This window comes from Mercenaria mercenaria, chromosome 11, assembly GCF_021730395.1.
Source record: "Mercenaria mercenaria strain notata chromosome 11, MADL_Memer_1, whole genome shotgun sequence".
NCBI lineage: Eukaryota > Metazoa > Mollusca > Bivalvia > Venerida > Veneridae > Mercenaria > Mercenaria mercenaria.
In genome coordinates, this window is record NC_069371.1 from 16843992 (window position 1) to 16868524 (window position 24533).

At 36.5% G+C, this 24533-nt stretch overlaps 1 protein-coding gene across 3 annotated transcripts in view; it reads left to right on the forward strand.

Annotated features, from left to right (window-relative positions):
• LOC123531513 (uncharacterized) overlaps window positions 1-24533 on the forward strand; it is a 97667-nt gene that overhangs the window by 40783 nt on the left and 32351 nt on the right. For 2 of the 3 annotated variants that reach the window (XM_053518646.1, XM_053518647.1), the window contains exons 18-20: window positions 16079-16397; window positions 18532-18686; window positions 21037-21202. In XM_053518646.1, coding sequence (XP_053374621.1) covers window positions 16079-16397; window positions 18532-18686; window positions 21037-21202 — 640 coding nt within the window. Of the gene's footprint in view, window positions 1-247; window positions 6238-16078; window positions 16398-18531; window positions 18687-21036; window positions 21203-24533 lie in introns of those variants that run through there. The other variant, XM_045312554.2, reaches the window with a different exon arrangement.

Here is a 24533-nt window from a genome sequence, read left to right on the forward strand (position 1 = left end):
ATTGATAACTAAAGAATGTTTAAAAAACAGCAGTCCATAGAATGTTATCCTGAGGTCCTTAGATGACCTTTATTGGCGTTGAGGTCATTTGGTCAAGATAACATCATACTTAATTGAAGCAGTTTCTTTTTTTTTTAAGAAAAATGTAATTCTGATTGCATGTGGTGCTAGATGGTCCTATTAAATGTTTTGTCTCAGATATATGTGGCAAACATTCGAAACAAAAAATCACTCTATATTTGCACAGACTGAGGAAGTGGACGAACCGATTGGCAGACAGCCTTGCCGGATTGAGATAGAGACTGGGGGTAATTTTGAAGATCTTTCAAGTACTAGCACCAGTTTGGTTCCAGAGAATAGTTACCTCTTCCAGAGCACTACACAAATTGCCTATCAACCAAATGATGCAATGTTTGCTGCATGCAATTCAGCATATTCTAATATGGAGGACACTCAAAATAATGAGACTGATGGATCTGTTTCTGTTGGAATTCATTATCCAGAAAAGTTTAATGACTTTTATAGTCCATTCATTTCATCTGAAAATTTTCAGTTAGGATATTCATCTCTCACATCAAGTCATTCACTTCCTACTTTTGTTCGTGATAATGCATCAAAACATGGACCAGTTGCTGGTCAGTGGATTGGTAACCCTGCATCTATTCAAATCATTGGCAATCCCACAGCCAGTCCAATGTATAAAAGTCCTGCATCCAGTCAAATATTTGGTAGTTTTGCAACCACTCAAATATTTAACAAGCCTGCCACTATTCAAATGTTTGATAAGTCTGCAACCTGTCAAATGTTTGCAAATTCAGAAGCTAGTAATATTACTGTTATTCCAACAGACAAGCAAGCACATCAAATCAAAAGTGTTCATCATAAAGCCCATGTTTCTAATCTAAATAAGCTGCCATTTTCCCATGAAGAGCGTACTTTAAGACCATTGGAATATAAATGTCCAGTTAAAAAGTGTCCAAGTAATGAGGATTTTAAGGGGCATTGTGCTTTTATGAGACATTGGAATTCAAAGCATATTCAGTACAAGAAGAAATTTATTTGTAACAAATGTAAGAAAATTTTTGATCAGAAGAAATTGATGTTGAAGCATATCAAAAGAATTTGTCACTCTACATTCACAGAAATGTGTGCAAAAAATCAAAATTTTATAGATCCAGGAAAAGCTCAGACATGTACCACAGAACAACTGGGCCAAGCAAATAATGCTATGAGTAACATGGAAGAAAAACACATTTTCACTGAACTTGAATTACTGTCAGATGCAGATGAGTACTCAAAAGGAAGAATAGGAATGGCTGAATATACCCATGAGGATAAGGGCTGTCCATCTTTCTTTGCAGGGGCAAAATGCCCAGTGAGAGAGTGTGCAGCTATTGACGGCTTTCCCACATTTGCGAGTTTCAGAATACATTGGGAGTTTGCTCACATTCCTGAGATCCATACATATGGTTGCCTAAAATGCAAGAAAAAGATGTTTACACTAAAAAAAGTCTTAGAACATAAGTCATGGTGCAAGTCTGAAATAGAGAAAGTTGTAAGACCAAATGCCAAATTTGTCGATCCGAATGGTGAACTCCCATTCTTATCAAGCAAATCTGAATCTAATGAAGATCAAAGTAAGCTTGAAGAAGACAGTGCAGAGAAAGCAATTGAGCAATTAAGGGAAATAGAAAGTACAGTTGACAAAGCAAGAGATCTACCGAAGAAACAGTCAGATGCTTCAAAGAAGACTATAGGATTAAATGAATTTCTGAAACAAAATGTCAAGAAACAAGATGCAAATAGCCCTGTGTTTTATAGTGGCGCAAAATGCACTGTCACAAATTGTAGGTCAACTTTCATAACCTTGGACGAGTTTGTTGAGCATTGGAAAATGTGTCATTGTGCAGTTTACCTACAGCAGTACAGTTGTGACAAATGTGGAAGAAGATGTACTTGGAAACCAGGCCAGCCTGTCCCAGAAGTGTGCAGTAAAGTTTGTTCTGGTCTGATGCAAAATATTATTTATGAACCACTTGGATCATTTACTGATCCAGGTAATGCAAAACCTTACGGAAAGATAGTGCCTGAAGAAGTAATTGTCCAGTATGGTCTTACATCTTCAGAGCTAAATAAACTCCTTTTAGGGTGTTCAAGTGTTGGCAAGTATTACAAGAGTCATGAACTGTCCAGTTTATTATTCCATGCAGGTGCTAAATGTCCTGTGAGTGGGTGTAATGTCACATTTGCCAACTGTTCCTTCTTTCTTTATCACTGGAAAAATAGTCACCTTCCTTATGTGAAAAGATTCTTGTGTACTTACTGCAACAGCATGTTGAAAACTGTTAAAGGGGTTTATTGCTGTGGTAAAAAGAGCAGATTTACAGTATTGGTTCCAAATGAGATTTTTATAGATCCGGTAGGAGCAATTCTATACAAAATTTCTGAGCTAGATACTGATGACACATGTCCTGTGTTTGTCTCAGGATCCAAATGTCTGGTTAAGAAATGTAATATTAAATTCTTGAATTATGAACAGTTTTTGAGACACTGGATCTGTAGCCACTGTTCCAATTTTGAAAAGTATACTTGCTTGAATTGTAAGAAGTCTTACACTCGCATTGGTTTCCAAATACTTTATTGTAAGGAAACTAGATGCAATGGTCCGGTTGAAGGTCCCAGTTTCATTCCAAATCAGAAGTATATTAACCCAGGGAATGTGAAGCCATACGTTTTAAAAGATGATGATGTTTTGTCATCAGGCAAACATGGTAATAAGTATGAAAACAAAGTCACTTTAGCTACTTTTCTGTCAGGCAAAAGCCAAGAGGCTGTAAATATTTCAGGTGACAACAACAATGTCAGTGAGCCAGAGAAAGATCCAGAACCACAAAATATGTGTAGGAAAGAGATTGATAATACGTACATTTTATCAGGAAGTAAAGAAGGCAAAGAAATGAAATTAAGAACTGAACTACCCAAAGAATTCAATGAAGTGGAAGCAAATAGCAATTATTTGCATTATTTACCTGAAGAATTAATCAACAAAGGCCCAAATATTGCAACTGGAGCAAAGACTAAAACTATACAGTCGGAGATCTCTGGTAATATACAGGTGTCATTAAAAGGAGTGCTGAATGAGGCAATGAAAACTGATCAAGATGAATCTGAAGGGAAACAACTTAATATGGAGCTGCCTTTGAAAAATTTCAGACAAAATCCAAAAACGAAAGAGGATGTAGAGCAGATGCTAGATGAATTTCCAAAGAAAGGTTTGTACTATGACAAGAAACTTCATCCTCCAGAGGTAAGATTTTATATCAATGCTAAATGCCAAGTGAAGGATTGCCAAGTGGTCTTTGAAAACTACTCTCAGTTTTTTGCTCATTGGAGGAAAGTTCATCTACCATTTATAAGGTCCTTTGATTGTTCCAAATGCCATTTTAAATACGAGATTAGGAAAAACTACTGTCAGTGTGGTGGAAAAGTAAATGGGCCAGTTCTTGTTCCAAACACTGAATATGTTGACCCAAGGGATGCTGAACTATATAGAATACCGTTTCATAATGATGACAGCTCTTGTAAACAGTATATGGTTGGAGGTGAGTGTATAGCAGAAAAATGCCAAGAAACATTCAGAAGTCACTCACAATTTGCCAAACATTGGATGAATAAACATTGTCCAAACTTTGAAAAATACACTTGCATGAAATGCACCAAATCCTTCTATAGGAAATTCAATTTCCTACTAAACTGCCCAAAACCTAAATGTCAGGGTATAATGAAGGGTCCAGTACATGTTCCAAATCCAGACTACATTGATCCAGGCAATGTTAAACCAACTTTCCTTGATAGACTGGATAGGGAACAGCATGAAGTGGTAAGCATAGAAGGTATATCAAAGGATACAAAACTTGCTGAAAAACTGGATGATGTCAACTGTGAAACAGACAAAAAGACTGAATATGTAGAAAGTATATGTGGTAAAAAATTTGATGATTTAGAAATTGTTAAGGAAACAGACAGCCATCTAGAAGTATCTGCTATAACTACTGCAAAAAGTCAAGAAGAAAAATACAAATCAGTTGATACATTTTCAAGTCAGATAGGTAGGAAGAGACTGGAGGAAGTTGATAATGAACGTGCAACTGTAATCAGTGGAGGGGATGAAAAAGGTGTTTGGCAGGATAATGTTCATAGCAAAGCTGAGACAAACAGTTACGGAGAGAACACTGATATCCACACTGTCAAAACACAAAATCAAACTGCACAACCAGCAGGTTGTAGTAGTAATGACCAATATGAACAGCCAACTGGAAAACTTTATTCAAGGCCTGATGTTGAAAATGAGGGAGAAATTGAAAATATTCTTAATGAGGAACCTGCAGGTGCCAGTGAAACAGCAGAAAGTTTTTGTGAGCGTCAGAAAGGTCCCGAGTTTTACCCAGGTGCCATTTGTGTTGTTGAGAACTGTTTGGCATCTTTCTCAAGTTACTCACAGTTCAGGCGTCACTGGGATCAGACTCACATTGGATACCTGAAACAAACTTTCTGTGCAAAATGTAATAAACCCTTCAAAGTTAGACAGCATGGACTAAAGCATTTGAAAAATGAACATTGTGAAGGCCCATTGAAATATGTCAAAGTTCCAAACAAGAACTTTGTATACCCTGGCATTGTGCTGCCTTATAGAAGAAGGTAAAACAAATAAGCAAAGAAATCAGAAAGTAAAGTTACTGATTTAAAAGAATATTTGCATTTTATAGACTGACAGAACATTGTCAGAATGATATAATAGTTCAAAGAGATCCCACATATCAATTATCAAATGAATGTCTGCCCAAATGATATGTTTTCCTAAATGATTCGTAACATGTTAAAACAAGAGTTGTTATTAATATGTTATTCAGATAAAAATTACTCAGTGAACCATTAAATAGTAAAATGTTTTGTATATAAGATGCATAAAAGAAAATGTTATTGATGATATTACACATTAGAAAAATAAACTAACAACCCATGAAAAATCAAACATGTTATAATTACGCTAAACCTTTATATGAGGACACATTTCTAAAGAGAGAAACAAATTGACAAAAATCTTAATTAGAACCAAGACATGTTAGAAAACATACTTTAACTTGTCAGATCTTTAAACCCCTGTTTGCTAATTGGACTTGTTCCTATCACTACATTTTCTTCAAATAGTCCAGCATGCTGTTATTTAACAGCTTCTGTCGAGGAATCTGATTACCTAAAGTGTATGTTTTTAAATTGTACCAAAATTTAATGTTTTTAATGAGCAGTAGGGTGTTTGTTTATTATTTTAGTGTTAAATGTGCTTGTTATTAGGTATTCATTTCTCTTCAGTTGTTTTCATTTATATGGTATTGTGTCTTGATGTTTGTTGATAACACAGCTGCAAGCATAGATGAAACATAATAATTTGATTTTATCCCAGTATGTTATATTCCATTAATAGTGATTGCACTATAATTGTGAAAAAAATCATTTAACCACTTTTTGTAACTGTTGTGTATAGATATAAAAGTAAAATAACTTTCACTGATGTGATCTTTTTCAGTATTAAGGTATGAGCAAATATTTTTGTCAACAGGACTTTACTGTTATGCCATAAGTGCATAATGTTGTAGATATAATTTCTCATCTATATGCTTTGTTGTTCAATCTTATTGAATATTAAAAGAAAAATATATGAAAAAAAACGGTAGGCAAGGTATTGCCACAATCTGTTATGAAATCATTTTTAGTTGTAGTGGAACTGACTCTCACAGATTTTTAGGGAAACAAATAAAATTCTAGTATATTTCATGTTTATATTCTAAATTCTACAATTTTATAGACGTAAAAAATAGCCTTTTTTGGAGAAGCAATGAAATTTAATGCCACAAAAAATAGAATGATTCCATGGTCATTGTGTTCAGTATTTCAAGTTTTACAAATGTAAAGTATAAAACAAAAAAAGGATGAAAATCCATAATAATAAATGATTGTGAATTACCTTAAATACGTTCTAAAAAAGACATTACTGATGATCACTTGACTGAGAAGTACTGGAAGAGTTACCTCCCTTTATTGCCACTGGTAACATTAGCAGACAAAGGTGAGCTGCTAGGCTTTGTCTTTAAACTGGATTAATGATCCTTTATTTTTCCAGAGGCAACAAGGGAACATAACTCCTAATACTCTCAGATGATTAAATTTTTCAGACTGGCCTGAAAAAAAAACAAAAAGGAGACAATTTTTAGGTATCAGGAAAGTAATGCTATATTTCTTAAGAAAACTTTGACACTTGATGATTGACAGACTAAATGTTATGAAACACATGAGAAGTTTTTGTTTTTACTTAATTTTTTTCATTGAAAATTGAAAAGTGTTTGTAATGCTTTACTTGGGTTAAACTGCCTAAATTGTAAATATCTATATTTAACAATCATTGCATACATATTCCTCCATGATGTATTGGTGAAAACAGCTTGGAAATTTTAATTGCCAAGTCGGAATGGGTTCGATTCCCGACTCGGGCTTTTTTTTCTTGATTTGGCATTTTTCATGTAGTTTAGAAACAAAGCCCATATTCTTATGTTCATAATTTGACCAAACTTCAATTTTGATGAAAGATCATTTTAGCCAAGGTCTGGAGGTCAGTCCCATTAAAAAAGTATCAATTGATTAAGCTATGCTTTCTGTTAGATCCTATTCATAAGTCTGTTTAAAAGTACTTTTCAATTGTCTATTGTTAAAAACTGCAAAGTTACGAAGTATTTAATGTTTATCAAGTCCATTTCTGTATGCATATATTTACTGCTCATATAATGCTTTTCATTTGTTTTGTTGGTGTTATTAAATTAAAAAACACACTGACTTTTGTCATTTCAATTCTAAAGCCTTTTGTGACCGGATGTTAGTCACTGACTTTGAATAGGGTGCCCTTTATTACAAAGGGTCTACTTGGCTGATTGGTTTGCTGATAGCCCTTTTCAGGTTGTCATGTAAAGAAGTCATTCATTTGGCAAGCAAAAGGTTGATTGTTCTACACAAGGTCCCAACCCATGCCTGAAATAAAGGCCAGCTTCTTTCACTATTAAATAGCTGGAAAGTTGCTTCTGTAAAATCATATAATTTTGTGGGCACGAAATTTCATGGTTTTGGTCAAAATGGCAATTTTGTGTGGATATAAATGCGTGGATTTCAACTTTTGAACATAAGAAATGAATGAGAATTTTACTTGTCCATTGGGATTAAATTTCATGGATTGACTCAACCACGAAATCCACGAAAATAAGTCCCCCACGAATATATTAATGATTTCACAGTATATGGCTTGTGTTGGTGCAATTTTACAAACTTAACTATGAGCATTGCTACAGTGATGTAATGGGCTATACATGCATCATGATAATATGTTTGTCCATATCTATATTTAAATAGAACACTCACTACCATTCTTCATTCAAAAACTGATATGTGGTGAGTTTACCAATCATTTCAGTTACAAAGTATTACAACAGGTGACAAAATTTTCATGCTAGACTAATTAAATGATTATACAAGTAAGTTGTTTGCAAGTAACTGACACCTTCCTAACATCTGTCAGCCAGTGGGAGAACATACTTTATCTGTAATCACCCAGAAATCGTTTTTCCTCTGTATTGATGGTTAGAGGTCTTTTGTATTGTCAGGCCCATACCTGCAAAGTCAATGTGCTTAGAGTGTCCATGCTTATGCTTGTATAAGATTTGGTGTCTCAGATAACATTTTAATAATTCCAGTAAAGTATAACACTGTTATTTAACATGATGAGAAAGAAATCTGCAAGCATTTGTCAGGTCTATAAGTTTGAGGCTTAGGTCACAATAAGGGACATTCATATAAAGTTCATAATGTCTCACTTTTAAACAAATCAACCTATCGGCTTTGCTCAATATGGAGAGCGCAGATCTATGGATATCAGGGTCATGAATTTGGTCCTCAGGCGGAGCATTATGTTCTCTTAACAATTTGATGGAAGACATTGTGTCTGAAATCATTCTTCCTCCTCCATTGATTCATATGGGGAAGTTGGCAGTTACTGTGGAGAACAGGTTTGTACTGGTACAGAATCCAGGAACACTGGTTAGGTTAACTGCCAGCCGTTACATAATTGAAATACCCGGTACTGTTGAAAGACGATGTGACACCCAAAACAAACAAACAAAATTATACTAATAAAAAAAGTTCCATTGAATTTTAAAACATATTTATTAAGCATGACATATGCATACACAGTCGAGGTAACTAACACTATTCAGGATTTATAAGACCAGGTAGGGAGGATTTGGTCAATTACTGTGAAATCAGATATTTTCAAGAAGCTAAAAGTTTGCTATACTTGAAATTAAGATTGTTTCACAAGCTAGAATGTTTGCCATATATGTCCATCTTTTAAAACAAATGGGGATATGTATACTCAGCGTCACTGAAATGTTACCACCCTAATGGCCCTAATATTTTAAGAATCGCACAAGACTGTGTTAAAAGCATAACACGACTTCATTTTTGACGCAGCTGGGACGTTACTGGTGTAAAGATTTGTCAAATTCGATTAACTCCATTTGAGGCACAGGCTGCACGTGCAAAATGACTTTTAGCAATGTCGAAATATACAAAAATTTTATTGCAAATCATTCACTGCATTTGAAAGTTAGTCGACAGACTAAAAGGAATACGTTAAAAAATCCAGAATATCCTTGCTAAGAATGCCACGTTTAAGGCAGATCAATGCCATCAGGCCATTGACATGGTTGACGCCGAACTTACATGTTGTGAAATTGCACGTCGTATGTGCTGTTCTCACCTGACAGGCATGAAATGGGTTAGGAGACATGATCAGACAGGGTCTATGAGTAATAGACCACGCACAGGCCATGAAGAAGTGACTTAGATATTGTATAAACAAGTAAAGAGGTATATATTAAGTGGTAACTTTTCAATGACGCCAAGTATATATAAATGATCCAGCGAATATAGTAAAAGTATATCTCTCATAAAACTTTCTATTTTATGGTGCTGGTGACATCAGTGCAAATAATGGAGAAGTGCTTCATTCTTTATGTCAAGGCAGTTGTTAACTCTTACCCTGTTAAATTTCTATAATGAACTTGTCAATCTTTCAATTTGGACAGTACCAGTAACTGTTAAAAGGGAGGCATACACAATTATACTGACTGAATAGCGAACAGTGCAGATCATGATCAGACTGCATGGATGTGCAGGCTGATTATGACCTATACTGGTCGTAAAGGCAGAATCAATTGTGTCCAGCATGAAAAGGGTTAATTTAGTGCCCTGAGCAGAATCTGTTGTTTATCCCCCCGCCAAAGGCGAAGGGGATATTAGAAATGCTCTCCGTCCGTCCGTCCGTGCGTCCGTCCGTCCGTCCGCAACGATCTTTGTCCGGAGCATAACTCCAAAAGTACTGGAGGGATTTTCTTCAAACTTCATACACTGATAGAACACATTGGGAGGAAGTGCAGTGTGCAAGAACAATAACTCTACCTTGCCTATTTTTTGAGTTATTCCCCTTTATCTTATTTTCTTAAAAAAATTTGTCCGGAGCATAACTCCAAAAGTACTGGAGGGATTTTCTTCAAACTTCATACACTGATAGAACACATTGGGAGGAAGTGCAATGTGCAAGGACAATAACTCTACCATGCCTATTTTTTGAGTTATTCCCCTTTATCTTATTTTCTTAAAAAAAATTTGTCCGGAGCATAACTCCAAAAGTATTGAAGGGATTTTCTTCAAACTTCATACACTGATAGAACACATTGGGAGGAAGTGCAGTGTGCAAGAACAATAACTCAACCTTGCTTATTTTTTGAGTTATTCCCCTTTATCATATTTTCTTAAAAAAATTTGTCCGGAGCATATCTTTTTTATGCATGGAGGGATTTTGATATATCTTGGCACAAATGTTCAACACCACGAGGCAGAGTGTCATGCATAAGAACCAAGTCCCTAGTCTAAGGTCAAGGTCACACTTACAGGTCAAAGGATACAAGAATGAAAACCTTGTCCGGAGCATTTCTTCTTCATGCATAGAGGGATTTTGATATAACTTGGCACAAATGTTCACCACCACGAGACAAAGTGTCATGCGCAAGATCCAGGTCCCTAGGTCTAAGGTCAAGGTCACACTTAGAGGCCAAATGTCAGATACAAGAATGACTTTGTCCGAAGCATTTCTTCTTCATGCATGGAGGGATTTTGATGTAACTTGGCACAATTATACACCATCATGAGAGGAAGTGTCATGCGCAGTTCCCTTCTTTAGAATTACTTCCCTTTGTTGTTACTTTAAATAGCTTTTATTGTAACTTTTTCATTACTAGTCGTAGGGAAAAATCAAGACCACTTTTCTGTAGTACAACATGCATGCTACATCCAATTTTGAGGTGTATTTTGACCAATCTCTACCTGGTAAAGATTTTTGTGTGGACTTACAATTTTTTTTTTTTTTTTTTTTTTTTTTTTTTAAGATTAACTTTCCTTAGTTGTTACTATAAATAATTTATATTGTAACATTTTTATAATTGACTGTAGGGAAAAAACAAGACCACTTTTCTGTGGTACAACATGGATGTTACTTTCCAATTTTAGGTGTATTTTAAGATATCTCTACCTGGTAAGGAGTTTTTTTGTGGACTTAGAAAAACAAAAGACTTACAATGATTACTAAACAACCACAAAATTAAAATTCCATTTGCAAATACAGCTGCTAGAGTAAAGAAATTTGCCGTGACGGGCGTATATTGTGACATTCTGGCACTCTTGTTCCCTGTTAGCTTTCCATTCCTTCTTTTTACAGTAGCCATATAGAAAAACATCATAACTATACTGTTCATGAAAATTAATAAAATTTAGCAGTAAACCACCTCACCGCTGACTTATTCTTTCTTCCACATCTTTAAAACCCCTGATGCGGACCACAACGAAATGGTTCTTCAAAGTTTTCCCCAAAATTAATACTTTCAGACACTAACTTGCCAGGAACTTTAGCCTTCAATTATAATATGCCCGGCGGGGGGATTGGCCATGTCTAACATGGCTCTTGTTTAAGTGCTAAATGCAAAAATGTCTGTTCTGACAATAGTGTATGTACTTATTAATTTCTACTGAGAAGTTGTCAGTTGTGTATGTATATAACAAGGGCGTAGGAGCAGGGGCGGCACTCGCCGCCCCAATAATTCGAGGAGCGGCAAAATGCCGAACTCATAAATTTTCAAAAAGGGCAGAAAATATACAGCCAATTGTAAATTTATCATGAAGTGCATCGGCGACTGATATGTGCATAGAACCTTATCATATCGTTGACACCTTGCTAAATCCCTTTGGTGACAGGGTAATGTACAAAATTGATAATCCGCAACGACCAAGGTCGCTGTATTTTCACGCACCGCAGACTCGGATTGTAGGCGATAAATTAATTAATGAATGCCCCTGTATAACCAGTAAGAACTGGTAAAAAATTGAGTTCAACTAATAACATTTTTATGCCCCCCCTTCAAGGAAGGAGGGGTATATTGTTTTGTAGATGTCGGTTGATCGGTGTCAGTATGAAGACCAGTTGGTTTCCGGATGATAACTCAAGAACGCTTGAGTCTAGGATCATGAAACTTGATAAGGAGGTTGGTCATGACCAACAGATGACCCCTATTGATTTTGAGGTCAGTCAGTCAAAGTTCAAGGTCACAGTGACCTGGAATAGTTAAATGGTTTCCAGATGATAACTCAAGAACAATTGTGCCTAGGATCATGAAACTTGATAAGGAGGTTGGTCATGACCAGCAGATGACCCCTATTGATTTTGTGGTCAGTAGGTCAATGTTCAAGTCACAGTGACCCGGAACAGTTAAACAATTTCTGGATGGTAACTCAAGAACTCTTGGACCTAGGATCATGAAAGTTAATAGAGAGGTTGTCATGACCAGCAGATGACCCCTATTGATTTTGAGGCCAGTAGGTCAAAGGTCAAGGTCACAGTGACCCGGAACAGTTTAACAGTTTTCGAATGATAACTCGAGAACGCTTGTGCCTAGGATCATGAAACTTGATAGGGAGGTTGGTCATGACCAGCAGATGACCCCTATTGATTTTGAGGCCAGTAGATCAAAGGTTAAGGTCACAGTGACCCGGAACAGTTTAACAGTTTTCAAATGATAACTCGAGAACACTTGTGCCTAGGATCATGAAACTTGATAGGGAGGTTGTTCATGACCAGCAGATGACCCCTATTGATTTTGAGGTCTGTAGTCAAAGGTCAAGGTCAGTGACCAGAAACAGTTAAATGATTTCCGGATGATAGCTCAAGAAATCTTGGACCTAGGATCATGAAAGTTGATAGGGAGGTTGGTCATGACCAGCAGATGACCCCTATTGATTTTGAGGCCAAACAGTTAAACAGTTTCCCAACAATAACTTGAGAATGCTTGGGCCTAGGATCATGAAACTTGATAGGGAGGACCAGCAGATGACCCCTATTGATTTTGAGGTCAGTAAGTCAAAGGTCAAGGTCAAAGTGACCCAGAACAGTTAAACCATTTCAGCATGATAACTTAGCACGCTTAGGCTTAGGATCACAAAACTTAATAGGGAGGTTGATCATTACCAGCAGATGACCCCAATTTATTTTGAGGTCAGTAGGTCAAAGGTCAAGGTAACATTGACCCAGAATAGTAGAACTTTTGTGTACATTTACCAAATAATTTCTGTTCCTTGTGCAATTACTGAATGCATCAAGGGGGGCATTTCGTGTTCTGCTAGCTCTTATTATGAATGAAATACAGTAACTGTTGACAAATGTAATAAAATCCAAACCAAAAAAGATAAAGAGAACTGTGGTGCTTAGTTTGGACTATCACATTTTTTTTATTTCCAAACCCCACATACCACCAACGGTGAAATAAAAAATGTTGATAATAAAGGTTGAAACTGCAGTGGTGAAAGTCAATACCAATATGATGAAAGTCAAAAATGCAATGATGTTAGTCAAAATCATGACGGTGAAGGTCAAAGTCACAGTTTGGAAAACATTCTGGCCTAACGTCAAACTTTAAATAATGAAAAGATGAAAGTGGAAACCATGATAGTGAAGTCAAAACCACAATAATGAAAGTCAATACCATAATGATGAAAGCTGAAACCGCAATGGTGAAAACATGAAAGTGTACTGTTGAGCGTTTTCACCATTGTGGTTTCATGTTTTCATAATTGTAGATTCTTATGTTCACTGTTGTGATTTTGACTTTTTCACCATTATGTTTTGATGTTAGATTTTCATTTTTAGCTCACCTGAGCAATGCTCAGGTGAGTTTTTCTGATCGCTCGATGTCCGGCGTCCGTCGTCTGTCGTCTGTCTTCATTTAGCTTGTGTATGCGATAGAGGCTGTATTTTTCAATTAATCTTCATGAATATTGATCAGAATGATAACCTTGATGAAATCTAGGCCGAGTTCGAAAATGGGTCATCTCGGGTCAAAAACTAGGTCACTAGGTCAAATCAAAGAAAAACCTTGTGTATGCGATAGAGGCTGTATTTTTCATTTAATCTTCATGAATATTGGTCAGAATGATAACTTTGATGAAATCTAGGCCGAGTTCGAAAATGGGTCATCTCGGGTCAAAAACTAGGTCACTAGGTCAAATCAAAGAAAAACCTTGTGTATGCGATAGAGGCGGTATTTTTCAATTAATCTTCATGAATATTGGTCAGAATGATAACCTTGATGAAATCTAAGCCGAGTTCGAAAATGGGTCATCTCGGGTCAAAAACTAGGTCACTAGGTCAAATCAAAGAAAAACCTTGTGTATGTGATAGAGGCTGTATTTTTCAATTCTTCTTCATGAATGTTGGTCAGAATGATAACCTTGATGAAATCTAGGCCGAGTTTGAAAATGGGTCATCTCGGATCAAAAACTAGGTCACTAGGTCAAATCAAAGAAAAACCTTGTGTATGCGATAGAGGCGGTATTTTTCAATTGATCTTCATGAATTTTGGTCAGAATGATTACCTTGATGATATCTAGGCCGATTTTGAAAATGGGTCATCTGGGGTCAAAAACTAGGCCACTAGGTCATATCACGTAAAAACCTTGTGTATGCGATAGAGGCTGTATTTTTCAATTGATCTTCATGAATTTTGGTCAGAATGATTACCTTGATGAAGTTTAGACCAAGTTCGAAAATAGGTCATCTGGGGTCAAAAACTAGGTCACTAGGTCAAATCAAAGAAAAAACCTTGTGTATGCATTAGAGGCTGTATTTTTCAACTGATCTTCATGAAATTTAGCCAGAATGATTACCTTGATAAAATCTAGGCCGTGTTCGAAAATGGGTCATCTCGGGTCAAAAACTAGGTCACTAGGTCAAATCGAAGAAAAACATTGTGTATGCAATAGAGGATGTATTTTTCAATTGATCTGTATGAAATTTGGTCAGAATGATTGTCTTGATGAAATCTAGGACAATTTTGAAATTGGGTTATCTGAGGTCAAAAACTAGGTCACTAGGTCAAATTAAAGAAAAATCTTGTGTATGCGATAGAGACTGTTTTTTTCAATTGATTTTTATGAAATTTGGTCAGGTTGATTGCCTTAATGAAATCTAGGTCAAATTTGAATATGGGTCATCTGAGGTCAAAAACTAGGTCACTTGGTCAAATCAAAGAAAAAACTTCTGTTTGTGATAGAGGCTGTATTTTTCAGTTGATCTTCATGAATTTTGGTCAGAATGATTGCCTTGATAAAATCTAGGTCGAGTTTGAACATGGGTCATCTAGGGTCAAAAACTAGGTCATATCTAAGAAAATGCTTGTTTTATCGCAAGAGACCATTTTTTTGGTCCAATCTTAATGAAAATTGGTCAGAATATTTGTTTCCTTGAAATCACTAGGTCAAACATGTTTTACACTGTTATGGAGTGTTTCTTAGGTGAGCGACCTAGGGCCATCTTGGCCCTCTTGTTTGTAGTTTTGTCTTTATTTTAATTTTGCCTTTTCATCATTGTGGTTTAGAACATACTCAGTTATCAGAATAGAACTGCATAGCCAAAAGGAAATCCAATTCCACATAATTCTGATTGCAAAATACAGATCAATAATTCTAGTTTCATGTTAGCATTTTTAATGTTTTAGTAAGTATATTATACATATCATTTTAAATTTTAATGTGAAGATAGGTTATAAAAATCAAGTAATTGAAAGGGTAATGAAAAATAAACCAGCTTTAAACTTAATGACAATTATAGTTTGGTTCTAATGTGACATTGTCAGTGTAATAATATTTTTTACCCCTAGATACAAATTTTATATGGGCTATATGTAGGGAGATATGCATCCATTTAGCCCGCCCGCTTAGCTCACAGATCTACACATCTCGTGGCCGTGAGTTCGCGTATGTTCTCCGTGACATTTTGATAAAAGACATAGTGTATGAAATCATTTGTTCTCCACCCATGATTCATGTGGGGAAGTTGGCAGCTACTTGTGTGGAGAGCAGATTTGTACTGGTACAGAATCCAGGAACACTGGTTAGGTTAACTGCCCACTGCTACATAACTGAAATACTGTTGAAAAACAGTGCTAAACCCAAAATATACAAACAAACAAATGCACCCATCTGCAGCTTTCTGTTCTTAGTTTCCAGAGGCATATGTATGAAACCATTTACTGCATCTTCAAATTACTACACTAATTCTCACCATCTTGATACCATGAAAAACATTCATGATCACCATGGTCACTAGATCTGAGTTCAAGATCCACTTTGAGGTCAAAGGTCAAAATGATGTTACAATTTGTCTACACAACATAATAATGTTCCAAGCTGAAGGATTTTCATAAAACAAGCATCCTTAACCTTGTCAAGGTAACATAGAGAGTGCATGAAACTGGATATTTGGTCCAAGGTTAAAGTTAAAGATCAAGACTACAATATTTTATCTTACCTGTATCAAAATGACATTTGAGGTTTTTATGTCTGTCAGTAATAGGTTTAGTTTTAAAATTCTTTTAAGGAACGAGATGAAGAGAAGAGGAAGGAAAAGGCTCGACTGGAAGCAGAAGCATCTACCTCTAAAGCAGATGAAAAGAAGGAGGAAGACACAGCAGTCAAAGTTGGGGAAAGTGAAACTAAAGATGTACCTGAAATTGAAGAGAAAGTTGAACCGGTCAAAGTTGATGAGAGTCCGAAAATTGTTAGAACACCAAAAGTTTCACTTGCTCAAAGAGTCAAAGAAGCTAAAGCAGCAGCAAAACTTGTTAGCCATTCTGATGGAAGGGAAACAGTTGAGCTATACAAATATATTCAACACAAGCCAGATGTTCCATTGCTAGGTATGGTATTAAATATTATGTTCAAAAATTAATGACGTATCTTGTCCCAAGGTAGCTTGCCTTAAAATCAAAACATCAAATGTTTGTGTTCTGCCAGAGGTAAGAAGTAGGATTTTTTTTTATTTTAGGAATAAAAAAAAAGATACCAACCACTTTAATGTTTTATCAAAATAGGCTTTATTGAATGTTTGCCATATTAGTGGAAAAAGCTTTATCTGATATGGGCAGAAAATTACTTTGGAATTTTCTGTAAGCCAAAATGAAATGAACTTTTACAAGCATATAGTACATGAAAAAGATCATTAATGATTGGAAGTATAAAGTATACACAATTTAAAATTGCTAGATGCTTTGACAGGCTTATCACAAATGACATTTAAAAAATAAAAGCATTGTAAATACTGGAGGACAGATTGTCTTGAAATGTGTTGATTCTGTCAGGTCCAAGATCAGCAATGTCCCTTTTCTGTTTGGAATGCTAAACTAGTAATGTCTCTTTCAGCTGTTTTTTTACAACAGTGTAACCATTGCCAAAGTTCTATTTTCATTGTGAATTTAATGACTAAATATGAACAATGCAGACTATCATTATCAGACTGCACAGATAGGCATGTAGACACATACACCCAATTACATCTTGTAAAAATAAAAGAAACGAGCAATACTTTCACATCACACTTTCTTATTTTTACCCCTTTAAATTATAAATGGTTTGTTGCTTTGATATTTACTGACGATGATAAATGCCTGACGAGAAAAGCTCATGAAATAATGTTATAAGCTTTTAACATTTTATGAATGATTAGAATGTCTACAGTTTGCTAGACAATGAAATATTTTTAAATTTAAGTGACTTCTGGAATCATTTCAGGCATTGCTTAAATAGAGCTTCTTGGTAAAATTGGCACAAATAAGGCCTTGATGTAATTGGCTATATGATATTTAAATGCAAGGAAATTATGTCATTTATGGTGCAATTTGCAAAAATTTTCCTACAGCCTGGGAGGAGACACACCTCCAATACCCATTCTGTCTTACTTACCATATCTCCCGACGCCCCAATACCAAATGCCCTGCGACGCACCTGTTGTGTTCGGCAATATAATAGATTCCTTTCTCATTAAATTTCCTAATATCATAAATCATTGGAAAAGTCTCTTTAACTTCTTTTAATTTTCAAAAGCATCTATCAAAGTTCTATTATTCTATTTTGCTTCTTTTTAGTGATGAAAAATAACAGATATCCAAGCTTTTACTTCCCCTTAATTCTGAATTTTTAGTTCAGCTGATATATTTGTGAATTCCATTGATGTAAAATCTTCAGTGAAAAATCCGTCATCCAGTGATAAGAACACTGTCTCGTATATAAAGTGTGCTTAGTTTATTGGTCAGCGGCCACATCATCTGCTCGCATTAATACTGCATTCTGTTAAAGTGCGCAGTGAAGCGTTGTGTTTTAGTTGTTGCCATTTGAGAACTATTTTCTTTCGGCGCAGTGTGAAATCTATGGTGGTTATCAAAAAATTGATTAAGCCGAAATTTGTATATGTATTATTTTGGTTCTACTGAATGGAATCGTCTGTGACAGTCCGTCCAATGAAAGGACACCATGTTTTATCCTCCCACAAACCCCACTTTGAAGAACCCTTGGGCCTGGAATCATGAAGGTTAATAGGGTAGTTGTTCATGTCCAGCAGATAAACCCTTATGGCTTTGAGGTCAGTAGATTAAAGGTCAAGGAATAGGTAAACCATTTTTTGATGATAACTTGATAGTCTGGCCTAAGATCACGAAACTTGATAAGGATGAGCATGACTAGCAGATGACCCATATTGATTTTGAGGTCAGTAGGTCAAAGGTCAAGGTCACATTGACCAAGAACAGTAGAACTTTTTTTGCCAAATAACTAGTGAAATGCTTTGGTTTAAAATCACATTTTATACGGAGGTCACTTATGACTGGTAAATGACTCATGATTATTAATTCGAGGTCAGTACGTCAAATGTCTAGTGCACAGTGACCAAATAATTTCTGTTCTTTGTAAGATTACAGAAATCATCAATGGGGGCCATTTTGTGTTCTACAAGCTCTTGTTTTAATTCTTTTGCTGGCAAGATGTTTTGTTTATTTTCAGGCCTGAGCAATGTTACAGAAATACAAGGGTTATATGGAAATAAATCAAAGACTGCAGCATACTTATGTCAGCTTTGCCTTCCAACTAGCAAGGTAGACGGCACACCTAATATCTACGAGCATCTGATAGGAATAAAACACATGGAAAATTATTTGGTATGTATAAAATTAGTCAGAATTCATGATAAAAATGTTTGTAAATCATTTATTTAACTGTTTTTGAGTTGAACATGTTGAGAAGTTGCTGTTTGCTATGTGAAGGTGTACACATACTGTATTGTTCAAGACTTCATATCAATCAAAGGTCAAGGTCACAGGGGCCTGAACTGGACCATCAGTCTGTTGGCCAGACTTCATTACCAGTCAATAACTGGGAACTTTTTTGCCTAGAATATTCAGACATCAAAGGAAGATAGAGCTTGTGGAGAAAAGGACCCTTATTGTTTTGGAGTCACTAAATGAAAGGTCAAGGTCATACGGGCCTGAACATGGGAAACTGTATCTGGTCAATTACTTGATGATTGGACATGCAGAGTACATGACCCCTATTGATCTTAGTGCTGTTCTTTCAGGGGTCAAAGTTGCAGTCAAAATTAGACTAAAATTATGCAGTTATGCAAACCTCTCAGGATATTAAACTTGCAAGAAACCTTGAAAAGGAAATGTTTTTAAAAGAGCGAAAATGTTTTTAGCTCACCTGTCACAAAGTGACAAGGTGAGCTTTTGTGATCGCGCGGTGTCCGTCGTCCGTGCGTCCGTACGTGCGTATGTGCGTCCGTATGTGCGTCCGTAAACTTTTCCTTGTGACATCTCTAGAGGTCACTTTTTTCATGGGATCTTTATGAAAATGGGTCAGAATGTTCGTCTTGGTAAATTCTAGGCCAAGTTTGAAACTAGGTCACGTGCCATCAAAAACTAGGTCAGTAGGTCTAAAAATAGAAAAACCTTGTGACCTCTCTAGAGGCAATAATTTTCAATGGATCTTCATGAAAATTGGTCAGAATGGTTACCTTTATGATATCTAGGTCAAGTTCGAAACTGGGTCACGTGCCTTCAAAAACTAGGTCAGTAGGTCTAAAAATAGAAAAACCTTGTGAACTCTCTAGAGGCCATATATTTCACAAGATCTTCATGAAAGTTGGTCAGAACATTCACCTTGATGATATCTAGGTCAAGTTCGAAACTGGGTCACGTGCCGTCAAAAACTAGGTCAGTAGGTCAAATAATAGAAAAACCTTGTGACCTCTCTAAAGGCCATATTTTTCATGGGATCTGTATGAAAGTTGGTCTGAATATTCATCTTGATGATATCTAGGTCAAGTACGAAACTGGGTCACATGCGATCAAAAACTAGGTCAGTAGGTCTAAAAATAGAAAAACCTTGTGACCTTTCTAAAGGCCATATATTACACAAGATCTTCATGAAAATTGGTCAGAGCGTTCACCTTGATGATATCTAGGTCAAGTTCGAAACTGGGTCACGTGCCTTCAAAAACTAGGTCAGTAGGTCAAATAATAGAAAAACCTTGTGACCTCTCTAGAGGCCATATTTTTCATGGGATCTGTATGAAAGTTGGTCTGAATGTTCACCTTGATGATATCTAGGTCAAGTTCGAAACTGGGTCACGTGCGGTCAAAAACTAGGTCAGTAGGTCTAAAAATAGAAAAACCTTATGACCTTTCTAGAGGCCATATATTTCACAAGATCTTCATGGAAATTGGTCAGAATGTTCACCTTGATGATATCTAGGTCAAGATTGAAACTGGGTCACGTGCCTTAAAAAACTAGGTCAATAGGTCAAATAATAGAAAAACCTTGTGACCTCTCTAGAGACCATATTTTTCAATGGATCTTCATGAAAATTGGTCAGAATTTTTACCTTGATGATATCTAGGTCAAGTTCAAAACTGGGTCACATGAGCTCAAAAACTAGGTCACTATGTCAAATAATAGAAAAAACGACGTCATACTCAAAACTGGGTCATGTGGGAAGAGGTGAGCGATTCAGGACCATCATGGTCCTCTTGTTAAAAGAGTTGAGCTTGAGCAGTACAAGAAATTACCTTCCATTTTAACAATTTAAATTAAGCTTATATTCCATATGAATACAATTTTTAAATAGTCATTTAAGGAAGAATTTAAAACTGTTTATAAAACCAGATATGACCTTGGTGTGAGAGAGATTAAGGTCACTGACTTGCCTTTTCTGATACTGGGTTTAATCTTTCACTTGAGAGTTGGAATTCTTAGTTTGAAAAAGTATTCAGGTCAGTGGTTCTACTCTGCCAGAAATAATGTCCAGAGGGGTAGAGGGCCTTCCTCTACCATTAAAAGCTGGAGAGAATTTGTCAGTGTTCCTTTCCATTAGAAACAAAAAAAAGAACAAGTAAGAAATAAATTAATAGAACTTAATAATTCACAGTAGAATTTACATGATTATTAGTAAGTGTTAACAATGCTTTCGTAATTTCAACTTTTATGAACTGCATATTACTCTGTTTTCAGACAAAACATTTCCCCTGTAAGATGATACATTTGAAGTTGATAACTCAGCACAGTGCCAAAACTGCGTACCTACATAATCAGGCAAAACTTCTGTGCCAGGCTCAGATGAAGCAGCCAGAGAGTATATATGTGGTGAACATGACACAGTTGGAAGAGGAAAAAACAGGTTTGAACATTTATTGCTGTCCTAGGCATGTATATATCAGCATCTGAAACATAGACATCAAACTGAAAAAATGTTCACATTAAATAAGTACATATGAGCTGCGTCATGAGAAAACCAGCATAGTGGGTTTGTAACCAGCATGGATCCAGACCAGACTGTGCGGATGCGCAGGCTGGTTTGGATCCATGCTGGTCACAAAGCCACTATGTTGGTTTTCTCATGGCGCGGCTCATATTGTAAAAAGATTGCATCATCAGATAGCTGAGTGATATTTCAGCAGCATTAATTTTTCATGAAAAATGTTGAGGAAAATTGAATATTTTGCCTTTTTAGCTCACCTGTCACGTAGTGACAGGGTGAGCTTTTGTGATCGCCCTTGGTCCGTCATCCGTCCGTCCGTCCACAATTTCTTGTCTGCACGATAGTGGTTTCATTTATGATTTTATTTTAACCAAACTTGCACACAACTTGTATTACCATAAGATCTTGTTTCATTTCTTGAACTGGCCAGATCCCATTATCGGTTCCAGAGTTATGGCCCCTGAAAGGGCCAGAATTAGCTATTTTGACCTTGTCTGCACAATAGCAGCTTTATTTATGATTTTATTTTTACCAAACTTGCACACAACTTGTTTCACCATAAGATCTCGATTCCTTTCTTTAACTGGCCAAATCACTTTATGGGTTCCAGAGTTATGGCCCCTGAAAGGGCCAAAATTAGCTATTTTGACCTTGTCTGCACAATAGCAGCTTCATTTATGATTTGAATTTAATCAAACGCACAAAACTTGTTTCACCATAAGATCTCGATTCCTTTCTTGAACCGGCCAGATCCCATAATGGGTTTCAGAGTTATGGCCCCTAAAAGGGCCAAAATTAGCTATTTTGACCTTGTCTGCGCAATAGCAGCTTCATTATGTCTCCCACCACACAGTGGTGTGGGAGACATATTGATTTACTCCAGTCTCTGTGTGTGTCTGTAACAAAGCTTGTCTGCACTCTAAGTCGAACATTTCTCATCCAATTTTCACCAAACTTGAACAAGATGTGTTTGACCATAAGAGCTTGGCCAAGTTCGATAACTAGCCAAATCGGTCCAGGCGTCTTGGAGTTATGGCCCTTGAATTACCAAAAATTGGCCTTTTTACTCTTGTCCGCACTCTAATTCAAACATTTCTCTTCCGATCTTCACCAAACTTGAATAAAATGTGTTTGACCATGAGACCTCGGCCAAGTTTGATAACTAGCCAAATCGGTCCAAGCATTTTGGAGTTACGGCCCTTGAATTATCGAAAAATTGGCAGTTTTACTCTTGTCCGCACTCTAAGTCAAACATTTCTCATCCGATCTTCACCAAACTTGAACAAAATGTGTTTGACCATGAGACCTCGGCCAGGTGTGATAACTAGCCAAATCGGTTCAGGCATTTTGGAGTTACGGCCCTTGAATTACCGGAAAATCTGCCTTTTTACTCTTGTCCACACTCTTAAGTCGAAAATTTCTCATCCTATCTTCACTAAACTTGAACAAAATGCGTTTGGCCATAAGACCTTAGCCAAGTTCGATAACTAGCCAAATCCACCCAAGCACTTTTGATTTATGGCCCTTGAATTACTGATTGGATCCACTCATCCAGACCATATAATTGGATCCACTTGTCTAAACCATCTAAAGAAACATACATTTTACATAGGGGCAGTTGTGAGAGACATGCGCTTTTCTCAAAAGCATCTCTAGTTTATGATTTGATTTTAACCAAACTTGCACACAACTTGTATCACCACAAGATCTTGGTTCCTTTCTTGAACTGGCCAGATTCCATTATGGGTTCCAGAGTTATGGCCCCTGATAGGGCCAGAATTAGCTATTTTGACCTTGTCTGCACAATAGCAGCTTCATTTATGATTTGAATTTAATCAAACTTGCATAAAAACTTGTGTCACCATAAGATCTTGGTTCCTTTCTTGAACTGGCCAGATCCCATAATGGGTTCCAGAGTTATGGCCCCTTAAAGGGCCAGAATTAGGTATTTTGACTTTGTCTGCACAATAGCAGCTTCATTTATGATTTGATTTTAACAAAACTTGCACACAACTTTTATCACCATAAGATCTTGATTCCTTTTTATACGCCCTAAGAGACGTATTATGTTATCGCCAAGGTGTCCGTCTGTCTGTCTGTCTGTTGATTAGCAATTTCCCTCCTGCTGTGTAACTCTTGAACCCCTTGAAGGATTTCAAAGAAACCTGACACAAATGTTCACCTCATCGAAACGATGTGCAGAGCGCATGTTTCGGATGGCTCACTTCAAGGTCAAGATCACACTTAGGGGTCAAAGGTCATATTACTTTGTTTTGTGTGTGTATTGCTCTGCATTGCAGTGCTCTTGTTTTTATTAGCTCACCAGAGCCAAAGGCTCAGGGTGAGCTATTAGGATGGGTCACCGTCCGTCGTCCGTCCGTAAACTTTTTACTTTAAATGACATCTCCTCATAAACCGCTAGGCCAATTTCATCCAAACTTCACAGGAATGTTCCTTGGGTGAAGCTCTACATAATTTGTTCAAAGAATTGAATTCCATGCAGAACTCTGGTTGCCATGGCAACCGAAATGAAAAACTTTAAAAATCTTCTTCTCAAAAACCAGAAGACCTAGAGCTTAGATATTTGGTGTGAAGCATTGCCTAGTGGACCTCTACCAAGTTTGTTCAAAACATGACCCCGGGGTCAAAATTGACCCTGCCCCAGGGGTCACTTGATTTTACATAGGAAAATCTTAAAAAATCTTCTTCTCAAAAACCAGAAGCCCTAGAGCTTAGATATTTGACATGTAGCATTGCCTAATGGACCTCTACTAAAGTTGTTCAAATCATGACCCCGGGGTCAAAATTGACCCTGCCCCAGGGGTCACTTGATTTTACATAGGAAAATCTTCAAAAATTTTCTAAAAATAAACCAGAAGGCCTAGAGCTTAGATATTTGACATGTAGCATTGCCTAGTGGACCTCTACAAAATTTGTTCAAATCATGACCCCCGGGGTCAAGGGGTCACTTGATTTTACATAGGAAAATCTTCAAAAATTTTCTAAAACTAAACCAGAAGGCCTAGAGCTTAGATATTTGACATGTAGCATTGCCTAGTGGACCTCTACAAAAGTTGTTCAAATCATGACCCCCGGGGTCAAAATTGACCCCGCCCCAGGGGTCACTTGATTTTACATTGGAAAATTTTCAAAATTTTCTAAAAATAAACCAGAAGGCCTAGAGCTTAGATATTTCACGTTTAGCATTGCCTAGTGGACCTCTACAAAATTTGTTCAAATCATGAACCCC